At 45.5% G+C, this 11,723-nt stretch overlaps 1 protein-coding gene across 1 annotated transcript; it reads right to left on the reverse strand.

Annotated features, from left to right (window-relative positions):
* Positions 1-1,591: 1,591 nt before the first annotated feature.
* On the reverse strand, positions 1,592-9,067 carry LOC117403073 (proline-rich protein 2-like). Its single transcript, XM_059031964.1, has 2 exons — positions 8,788-9,067; positions 1,592-8,262 (listed from the first exon to the last, which is right to left on the reverse strand). Exon 2 carries the CDS (start codon positions 3,453-3,455, stop codon positions 1,917-1,919), a length of 1,539 nt encoding a protein of 512 aa, XP_058887947.1. The 5' UTR covers positions 3,456-8,262; positions 8,788-9,067; the 3' UTR covers positions 1,592-1,916.
* Positions 9,068-11,723: the final 2,656 nt, after the last annotated feature.

The following is an 11,723-nucleotide window of genomic DNA, read 5'->3' on the forward strand; positions in this document are numbered from 1 at the left end:
TGGGGGTGCAGTTGAAACGCCGGCACAGGCGGGCAAAATTTATTAATGCAAAACAGAAAGTAAATAAAGATGGTCATGTGACGTTACCAGCCATGGTAACGCACAGAGGACACATACAGCAAGCTGTACAAAAGGCAAAATAAAACACAGTACAAAAACTACAAATAAAAAGTGCCCCAGAGGGCGAGCGCTAGCCTCATAAACGAGGCGTCCCGCTCCAGGAACCGGCTACACTACGTAACCCTCGCTATACATCACATGGGATCACTATCCCCTAAACTAACCTACTGATGAGCCGGTATTCATACAATGACTCGTGATGCTTCATAAGGCCTTGGCTGGGCATTGCCTTCACAAGCACCGCTTGCAGTCTCAGGGTTACGTAGCTGTCGTTCCTGCAGAGCAGACCCTCTCTTGCCGAGTATACGCCGCTCCCCTCTGGCATGGCGTTGCAGTCGCCCCGAACCATCTCTCACGGATGTTTTTGAACCGAAGGACACTCGGTCAAGACACGCCCACCTGCTGATTGAGGTCCAGCACAGCCAATCACTTGCTGCCCTTCCCCTCAACCAAGCATAGCAGGCAGCAAGTCTCAATCGAGTGCCCGTCTGTGAACAATAAATGTAATTAAACAAATCAACTCCAAAACGACACACAATAAACCCATTTCCCCATACAAATTATACCAACACTAAATACACACGTGCAGGGCAATCGCCCTGCTACATACTGTAGTGGAAGTTTTCAAATCCCCCTTGAACCTAAGTATGGTAAGGGGGTTATCCTTCCAGGTCCTTTATCCCAGCCCGCGTATTGACTCAATGAGGAGACGTTGTAATTCAATCAAGAGCTTTTATTTTCATTTGCAAATGGGAACGTTCAACAAAGTAACGCAGACTCGTTAGCAATAGCAGACTCGCTCACCAAACCTGTGTTTGGTGTTTCTTTATATAGGCAGTTCAATTAATGTCTACGTGGCTTTAGTCACACATAATCAAATTAATCACATGAGGGTTATGTAATGTTGATTCAGGTATTAACATACCTCAAAAACATCTAGTTAATCACATGAGGAGCAGGTAATGTTGATTCAGATGCTAGCATATGAGAAAACCTATTCATTGCTGTAGATAAGCAAGCAGATAGCAGGATGGTAGTTTGAATGTACGTGCGGAAAGCCACGTCTAACTCATCCTGCTATCTCACAGCTACAGTCAAAAGCACAAATACACTTTTTATACCTTTGTCACAAAGACGGCCGGAGTGGGTGGCGTCAGACCAGATGCAGGAAATAAACAGACAGAGACTTGGGGTTTTGGTGAGGCTGAGCGCGTGATCGCGCTCAGCATTTAATAAACAGAACAGAAAATAAAAGGTTTGAAACAAAACAGGGCACGGCACTTCACGCCAAAATAAATAGACAAACAAAACGGACTACACAGACAAACGGTGCACGGAGACAAACAAACACGGTGAGTACAAACACTTATATTTACGATCTTATTTTACGTTTCTCCTTCTCTCTCTCACCCGTTCTCCACTCTCGAACACCCAACCCTGACTGAATGAAAATGTGCATCTATATATACTGTTGTGCTGGGATTCAATTACTAATTATTCACTTGAATCCCAGCACGTGAATTAATTCTGTGCAACCCCGTGCTCACATATTACATTTAACCAGCACGTGAACTGATTTGTGCCCTCCTCATGCCTAAATACAAAACTACCTTTTTAAATCACACGTGAAACACAGACCCGTTTATATCCCGTGTACCAATCTATACACCAACATTAACATACGCACCATACATACAACACATAACACGCAAAATACACACAGGGGCGGGCACTTTGCCACATATACCCCCCCCCCCTGTGCAAAGCACACATGGCCTCAACGGCCACCTCCCCCCTTAAATACCCAGCAGTCCAGGCCAAAGTCTCGGGCTGGGAAGGGAGGCTTCAGTGGGCCCATGGCTGGAAATGCTGTCAGCTCCCCTGCCGGTAGTGGCACGGCTGACAGCATGCTGGTCCCGTCCTGCAGCGAAAAAGCTGCGGGGGCAGGTGGTCCCCCCGACCTCCCCCTTCTTCGTAGCCGGCAGCTCCCTCCTGTGGGGCTCCGGCCACAAGAACTCCTGCAGCGAAACTGCTGCTGGGGAAAGTGGTCTCCAGACCTCGTCCCCCTTCTTCGTGGCCGGCAGCTCCCCTTTCTGGGGCTCCGGCCACCGTACTCCCTGTGGAGGTACGGGCAGCAGAGGCAGCTCCTGCTCCTCTGCTCCGGGCGGTGGTGGAGGCAGAGGCAGCTCCAGCTCCTCTGCTCCTGGTGGTGGTGGAGGCAGAGGCAGCTCCAGCTCCTCTGCTCCTGGCGGTGGTGGAGGCAGAGGCAGCTCCAGCTCCTCTGCTCCTGGTGGTGGTGGAGGCAGAGGCAGCTCCAGCTCCTCTGCTCCTTGTGGTGGTGGAGGCAGAGGCAGCTCCAGCTCCTCTGCTCCTGGTGGTGGTGGAGGCAGAGGCAGCTCCAGCTCCTCTGCTCCTGGCGGTGGTGGAGGCAGAGGCAGCTCCAGCTCCTCTGCTCCTGGTGGTGGTGGAGGCAGAGGCAGCTCCTCTGCTCCTGGCGGCGCTGGCTCCCTCCGCTGTGGCGGCTGGGCTGGTGCGCGCCGTGCTGCCTTCAGCAGCATGAATAGAGGCTGCTGGGGGACACAAGCCTTCTGCCCCTCTCCCCCCAAAAAATTTTCAGGGGGTTGGGCCTGTAACTCCTCCCCTTCCGGCTCTTGGGGCTGAACCAGCAGGCATTTTCCCTCTGCTGGTGGCTTGGGTCCCAGAGCTGTGGAAGCCCCGACTTGCCTCCCTTTGGGCTGTGGACGCACCGACTCCTCCCTTTTGGGCTGTGGACGCACCGACTCCTCCCTTTTGGGCTGTGGACGCACCGACTCCCCCCTCTTGGGCTGTGGACGTTCGGGCTCCCCCCACTCAGGCGTAGGACGTTTGGGCTCCTCCCACTCAGGCGTAGGACGTTCAGGCTCCTCCCACTCAGGCGTAGGATGTTCGGGCTCCTTCCACTCAGGCGTAGGACGTTCAGGCTCCTTCCGCTTGGGCTGTGGACGCTCAGGCTCCTCCCGTTTGGGCTGTGGACGCTCAGGCTCCTCCCGCTCGGGCTGTGGACGCAAAACCAGGAGGCATTCTTCCTCTGCTGGTGGAGACGGGGACAGCAGGCATTCTTCCTCTGCTGGTGGACCTGCTACCTGGGCTGCTGTTCCACTTATAATTGCCTCCAGGTAGCTGAGGACCAACCCCACACCTTCCTCCCAGGTGCTTACGGTCTGTTCCCTTGCATAAGCCTCCCATCGTTCCCTATCCATAAACTGCAGGAACTGGATGACTACTGGTATAGACTGGGCCTCCAGCCCAGCATTTTCCAGCATCCAGTCCCGCACTTTGATGGCGTCTTCTGCCATTTTTTTTTTTTATTTATTTTTTTTTTAAATCCAAAACTGCGGTTCCTGCTCTGGCCTGAGTCCTGGAGGCGCTGTCGATCCCACGCAGGACACCACGTGTCACAAAGACGGCCGGAGTGGGTGGCGTCAGACCAGATGCAGGAAATAAACAGACAGAGACTTGGGGTTTTGGTGAGGCTGAGCGCGTGATCGCGCTCAGCATTTAATAAACAGAACAGAAAATAAAAGGTTTGAAACAAAACAGGGCACGGCACTTCACACCAAAATAAATAGACAAACAAAACGGACTACACAGACAAACGGTGCACGGAGACAAACAAACACGGTGAGTACAAACACTTATATTTACGATCTTATTTTACGTTTCTCCTTCTCTCTCTCACCCGTTCTCCACTCTCGAACACCCAACCCTGACTGAATGAAAATGTGCATCTATATATACTGTTGTGCTGGGATTCAATTACTAATTATTCACTTGAATCCCAGCACGTGAATTAATTCTGTGCAACCCCGTGCTCACATATTACATTTAACCAGCACGTGAAGTGATTTGTGCCCTCCTCGTGCCTAAATACAAAACTACCTTTTTAAATCACACGTGAAACACAGACCCGTTTATATCCCGTGTACCAATCTATACACCAACATTAACATACGCACCATACATACAACACATAACACGCAAAATACACACAGGGGCGGGCACTTTGCCACAACCTTCTACACATAAAGTTATTATTTCTTATAGCTCATGTTCCGCTCGTCCTATAGACTCGGGACAGGTCTCTACTTAAACTTATCGTTGCAAACTGTATTGTTATCTGTAAACCTATTTGTTTGCCATTGAGCAAGCTAAGCAATTGCAATGTTACAAAAATTCCATTACAATTCCCTCCTTTGGTGCCGTGCAAACCCGGTACCACATTTAAATGGCATCATCGGCAATTGCCTCTAGTGGGTTCAGGCCGGTATTCGTCCGTGGCCAGAAGAGGCATGGTCAAGTGTTTAGTGGTGTTAATAGCCCCGTATGCAGGAACACAATACTTCATTGACTAGCCCTGTAGGTAATCTCTTTTGTTTCCTAAGCACATATTTATAATAAAATAGCAATAGGTAAAACCAATAATAAAATAAGCGAGGACGCATGTCCCACCACATTCCACTGGTCAGCCCAGTCCACTCCAGCACTTTCTCCAGCTAATCCACATAGGATACCCCACCCACATGATCAGGCATCTGAGCAATATCAGTTGACCAGTGTTACCCGCCAGCGACGCCTGCACTCTACTAACTCTTGAGTGAACGTCCATAAGCTGCTTGTTAATGTGTGCCAATGCCATCAGCATATTGTATGATTGATTGTCTTCATCCATTCCTCAGCATCTTTGTTAATGCCTGTGATGTTAATAGGTGGAGTGGGGTGCATGCTCAGGTGTCCCACAGTCACAACACCCTGCGGGTGAAAACACACAGCCGGCGACATGAGGCTTACCTGGCCGCTACTTCCCACCCCCATATTTGAGGTGATTACACACCATGTTCCATTTCTCATCTGAGTGCATCTTTTGTACCCTAGCTTTGGGTGTACCGTTGCTTCCATCAATTGCATTGATAGGTTAGTGCTGTTAGCATGGTCACACAGAACAGCATCACCAAATTCAATACACTCAGTGGCTTTGAAGTACAGAGTGGCATTTTTGGGCACGCTGATCAGCCGTGTTTATTTTGTGGGTTTATAACCCGTGTTCCAATTACTACCCCTAGACTACTGACCGTTATTCAGGTACTGTGGTGGACCCGACTGGTGGTATGTGGCACTATTAAAATAAAACAAATATCTTCATCACATCGTTCAGTACATATCGGTATCCGGGTTTTGGCTATCCCACGTAACATCTGTTCTCTCCAAGCTGTCAAATTTACATCTTCAATTATTGTGTCAACCGTCTTTCACCAGTCATTTGTTCAGCCATGGCCAATCTCAGAAAAGCATCACCTGCTTTCAGAAACTGGCCATGGTTTTCATTGACCTGCTGTATATTATCTATGGAATTGAGGCTTGAATTCACAGCCCCGAACCACCCAGCAATGTCATCAATCAGACCCCTCCTTTGACGGCCACCTGTGTTATGTTGGCAAGTATCCAATTCATGATTTAAGGTTGTATTCAATATTTTAGTTAATAGTCTAAACTCACCACACCCTTTGGCGTATTGGCGAAATATCTTCAGTGTTTATTTTTACCAACGTTTGCAACCAGGTTGCTCCCATCGCAAATGGTTTTGCCTTTCCCACAACCTGTCTGGGGAAAGGGCATTAGTGGGGGACATTGAGTGGAGTGGAACTGTGGCCTCATACCTCCCACATACCATGCACTCTGTAAATTAATACCATGTATTATGTTCGTATTCGCTCAGTTCAGTATGCTTGGTGGAGTGGTTCATGTTGTGCCATGGGGAGTGCACACTGCGTCTTTGGCGGGTATTGTCCGATTCAGTTTCCCCATTCATTCCCAAAAGGATAAAATAGCGCAACTACCAGGTTTACCAAAACTTGCCAAATTGAATGAAATGCTTCCCCATAATGAGATGTGCCGGGAAAACCAAAACAGAGCTGGATTGTCTGGAAAAGTCCGATCCACCGTTGTTGGTGCCAATGCTTTCGTCGGGGGTCCTTGATCACGATCCAATCTCCGGGGCAGATGCGATGCCCTGGTCCTTCAGCTGAGTCAGGTAAGGCGTCTTGTACCCTGGAGAAAAGATTCTTAAGCACATTATTGAGAGCTATACAGTACGCAACCATTTCATCGTCACATCCCTGGAGGGTCAGCTGTTGCCTGGTAAAAGGTAAGTGATTAGGCATAGAAATTACTCTTCCTGTCAAAACCTCATGTGGACTCAGGCCATGTGCAGAATGAGAGCGTCCCCTCATGTACATCAAAGCCAGAGGAAGAACCGTTCCCCATGCCAGCCCCGTTTTAGCGCGCAGTTTAGTTAATTTGGTTTACTTTTATTTTTATTTTATTTTATTAGGCAGTACTTTTTCCCTTGCCAAGGGGTCAGTTCGATAAAATCCATCATCACATGATCAAAAAACTGATTTGGTTTTGGATGGGCTGTCATGGGTGCACCGTTTTCCTTCCCAATGTTGTTCCGCATACATATAACACATTTATAACTGTTCAGCAAAAGCAGTTAAACCAAAACAAAACCAAAATACCCAACATTTATAAACGTATAAACATAGTCTACTACCCCTACCCCTCCTTTGGACACGTGGTCAAGACCATGTGCCCACTTACACATCAAGGGGTAGTAGGAGCATGGCAAAATGGGTTGTGTTAGTAATACAGTCACATCGCTTTATTTCTACTCCACCTTGTGGCCGTAGCCTGTAACAGAGGGAGGCGTCTGCTTCTCCCCCAATGGCCTGTTTCGTCAGATGACTATTGATTCGCAAGGCCTCTATTGGTACGAGTGCAAACTCCCTTCCGTCTGGTCACAGACTTTACCACGCCCTCCTTTTGTCATTACCACACCTCCACCATAATTATGCTAACACTTCCGCAATTATAGTTCATTTCTGTCAAATCAGCCTACTCTCATTCACGCATAACAGTGCACATGTACACACACACACATACGCAGCGCTCATCATCTCTCCTCCTCAGCGAGACCCAAATGTCCTTCCTTAAATTGAGCGTCAGTTTTGCTGTTTAAAGACTGGTTACCACTAAATACTGGAGATGGTAAGTTTAAAGTACTCATCTTCCTTTGGGCAGTCAGTAACAGTTAAATCTGCGCTTTATGTCGGGGGTCACTGTAGGAGGCATACAGACACGTAAACATTAAATAGACAGACAGAAAAACAATGCGCATTTCATAAACAGGATCCTTTTTAGTCCACCTTTACTTCTGTTTTTTGTCACACTTCACAAACCCTTAAACACTTACTCATACCTTCCACAACTTGCTTTAAACCATCTGCCACGCATTCTATTTGTCCAGCATTCCACATACTCTATCCCTCATTCTGACTTCCGCTATTCTTTCCTTGCCCTGGACAATCCCTTTTCTTATGCCCATATTTCCCGCAGTCATCACAGTTTCCCTTAAAGAAATTTTGGCGGCCAGCTTGGCCACATCTCTGCTGCAGTTTCCTCTAAATCCTCTCACGTCAAGTCCCAACTCAGTTTCCAACTCTCGCATCATCCGTTCCATCTCTTTCACCTTCTTTTTTAGTTCAGTCAAGTTAATCTTTAGTTTCTCTACTATTTCTTGTTGTTTGTCATGTTTTATACATGATGAATACCAATCACTTTCCTTCATTTTATTAATCACCCCCCTTTCAACAGTCTGTCAGGCTAGGCAAGTCTACAGTACTGTTTTTGTTTCACCTACTTCCTCTTTTCTTATAGCAGCTTTGTGGTTTCACAACAGGAAACGAAATAACAGTGCGTACAGCAGATGCGAGCAAGAGAGAAATAGAGATGAAGAGAATAGAGAAAATAAATAGACAGGAAAGCAGAGAGAGATATTCCTCAAATCATCAAATTTAAAATTTAAATGCACATAGCGACTAGTCTTTTATTTTCAAGTTTCAACCAATCCTGTCCAGTTGTCACAATCAATTCGGGTCTCAGTTCTTTAGGTGTTTTATCAGCCTCGTATGATACAGTCGGCTTCCCAGCCCCCACGACCTGGTGAAACCCCCAATGCAGGGGTAGTCAATTATTTTTTGTCAAGGTCCACATTTCTTGGTCAAGGTATAGTCAAGGTCCGAAACATTTTTCTTGCTGCAAGTGCCCCTGTCCAACAAACACATACAATGCTGTGAATTAGTAATATACCCCATTGCTTATATTTTTAGTCCATTAAAAAAAATGTAATAAATTAAATCTGAGACTTTGAGAAAGTACATATATAAAATGTCAAACAGATGTAAATATTAGCATTAAAACACTTTCAGATAACTGTTTTAAGTTTTGAATTAGAGTTTACAAAGAGTATTAACTTTGGTTTTGTTAAATAAAATTATAGTAGGCATAGATTAATATAGATAATCTGCAAAGCCTTGTTGCTTGTTTAATATTAAAGTTTGAAAGAAAATAATACTTAGTACAGATGAACTCTCTATCTTAGCTTTTATGATTCAAGTCTTTCCAATAACAAATACACACCCACACACACATGTTTTAAACAAAATAATCATGAATAATTACTGTGAAATACCTGTTAACTATAGTACGGTATCACTACTGAAAATGTAATTTTATACAGCAATACAATTTGAAATAAAATATATGTGAATAATGTAGAATTATAATACTCACCATCAGTGGGAAAAATGACAGGTCCTCTGGTGGACAAGGGCCTTGAAGTTTGGAGTGAGTTCAGTCAAGGCAAGACGGAGGCAGTTGCACAGATGATTATCAGTCAAAACGGAGCGATTACGCGATTTAATGTTGTTCATTGTTGAGAACGCAGACTCACATACGTATGTCGAGCCAAACATAGTCAAGATGTTAAATGCCACCTTCCTCAAGTGTGGATACTTGGAGTCCAGCACAAGGGTTGTCCAGAAAGTTTCACATGTAGTTTCAGTGTGCCGCATCTTAGCACTTCATCAGATTGTAAATCAATAAGCTCCAGCTGTAGTTTTGCTTTTTCAACATCCGGAAAGGATGCTTTTGCTTGATCGCACCAAGTGCCGTTTGCTTGCACCACGAATGGGTTCTTTACAAACAGGAAGACATCTTTAACACTTTCAAATTCTTGGAACCTGTGCTGGAAGTTTTGAAGAAGCCTGTCCAGAGATGACGTCATCTGATGCACGTCTGCAGTGTCCCGGCAGCTTATCAGCGTTGGGAAATGCAGCATCCCCCCAGTTTCCAAATCACTTTTCAATAGACACAGTTTGTTTTTAAATGAAGCGACACTGCTATGGAGATCTACTACATTGTGATTTCGCCCCTGTAGCTTTAAGTTGAAATCATTTAAGTGGCCAGTCAAATCAACAAGGAATGCCAGGATGCTCATGCTTGCGGCATCTCTCAAAAATGTGTATAGTTCTTCTGCCCTTTTCCCTGGAATTGTATGCAGATATTCTTCCACATGAACTCGATTTTCCCACAGCCTCCTTAGTACTTGCCCTCTGCTCAGCCAGCGGATGTCATTGTGGACCAAGAGGTCATCGTAATCGGCAGACACTTCTGAAAGAAAGCTTTTGAATTGCCTGTGTTGCAGTGCTGACTTTGACCGAAGGAAGTTGACAAGTTTTATCACCATTGACATACATTAGAATACTCATCGCTGAGCTTTGCACAAAGTGCGGTTTGGTGGATTGCACAGTGATAGGAAATCAAATTGGGGTTCAGGTCTTGCAGACGTTTCACAAGCCCTCGGTGAGTACCGATCATGGCAGGAGCGCCATCTGTTGTAATTGACACAATCTGATTCACATCAAAACCTTCATTAGACAAAAAAGTTTGAACAGAATTAAACAAATCCTCACCTGTCGTGCGATTGTTATGCGGTATAAGCGACAACAAATCCTCCACAATTTCTCTCCATCAAAAAACCCGGACATACATTGCTAGCTGAGCTGTGTCCCTGATATCACAGGATTCGTCCACTGCCATGGAAAATTTCCAGTTTTCAGTTTCTCACTTAACTGCTTAAAAAACGTCTTGTGCCATGATCTCAGCGCGCCTAATAGCTGTTGTATCTGAAAGTGGTAGTTGTCTGAAGGCTTCAACAACGTCTTTCTTCTCCGCGAAAAGGGTTTCAGCTGTAGTAACCATACATTGCTTAACCATGTCCGCATCTGTAAAAGGTTTCCTGTGTTTTGCCATAACCCACACACACCTCAGTGAAGCTTCAGTTGCCTTTTCCTGAGCACAAGTATCCATCTTTAATGAAGTGATCTTGTCTGATCTTAAACTGGAGCCCAGGGGATATTTGTGGTCAAAATCCATGTGCTTCGTTTCATAGTGCCGTTTGATGTTCCCACTTTTAATAACAGCAACAGCCTCTGTACATATTAAACGTACCGGTCGAGCATTTGGTCACTGTGGCAAAACAAAACAATAAGCATCGGTCCACTCTTCTTTAAATGAACGATTTTCGGTATCAACTTTCCTTTTTTTTGCTGCCATGTTTAAACACACTGCTGTTAACTTGACATCGAAGCACTGGAGGCGGGACTACAGCGTTCAACAGTGCGCACGAGCGTACAGTGGAAGGTGTATAAAAAAGGAACTCTCGTTCGTTTTTTTTATTCGTGGAAACTGACGATAGTTCAAATTAACAGTACACTAGATCAGAGATGGCATTGTGAGGGAATGAGAGGGTAAAAATAATAATTAAAAAAAATACAATAATGATAATATTAAGTAAATAAAACGATCCGCGGTCCGTTCAAAAGCGTCTGGCGGTCCGGATTTGGCCCGCGGGCCGCCTATTGACTACCCCTGCCCCAATGGGTTCCGCCTAGAAGACCTTCTCTTCCCGAGGCCCGTCCCCTAGTCCTATAAGACAGCTTCTCTTACAGTACAAAAGACCTTCTCTCGAAGGCAATCTATGTCTTCGAGAGGCCCTTCTTTTGTTGGCAAAGGGCCTTCTCCTATTGAGGCGATATATTGCGGTGGAAGTCTTAACCTTCTTTGAACCTAATTATGGTAGAAGTTATCTTCCTCCACACCCCAATGGATTGGCGTATCGACGAATTAAACTATCAATAGGAGGCCCTCCCTTTGCAAAAGATCACTTACCGACCAGTGAGTTCTTTTCCTTCCAGGTCGTGTCTGTCCACCCACAATACCAACGGACTGAGTTTAACACCCTGCTCGCAGTGCCAAATTGTAGTGGAAATTTTGCTATTCCCTTTAGACCCAGAAAGAATGTGCCAAGAGACAGGTTGAATCAAACAAAAGGTTACCTTTAATAAGTTTGCAAACACAGGTTTGGTGCGCGTCTCTGCTGATTGCTAACAGAGTCTGTGTTACTTTGTTGAGCACGCCAGTTTGCAAACTTATTAAAGGTAACCTTTTCTTTGATTCAACCTGTCTCTTGGCACATTCTTTCTGGGTCTAAAGGGAATAGCAAAATTTCCACTACAATTCCTCCCTCCTTAGGATGAACCCTAAGGGTTCATCCGACACCACTATTTAATATTACTACTATCATTACATTACAACTTACATTGACAGACATCTTAAACCTACAAAACACCTAGTCTAAACAAAAACAACAAAACATACTCTTTATA

This window comes from Acipenser ruthenus, chromosome 10, assembly GCF_902713425.1.
Source record: "Acipenser ruthenus chromosome 10, fAciRut3.2 maternal haplotype, whole genome shotgun sequence".
Taxonomy (NCBI): domain Eukaryota; kingdom Metazoa; phylum Chordata; class Actinopteri; order Acipenseriformes; family Acipenseridae; genus Acipenser; species Acipenser ruthenus.

Bases quoted from the DNA above. Each gene is read 5' to 3' on its own strand.
- LOC117403073 (XM_059031964.1), bottom strand. From the start codon at position 3,455: ATGGCAGAAGACGCCATCAAAGTGCGGGACTGGATGCTGGAAAATGCT.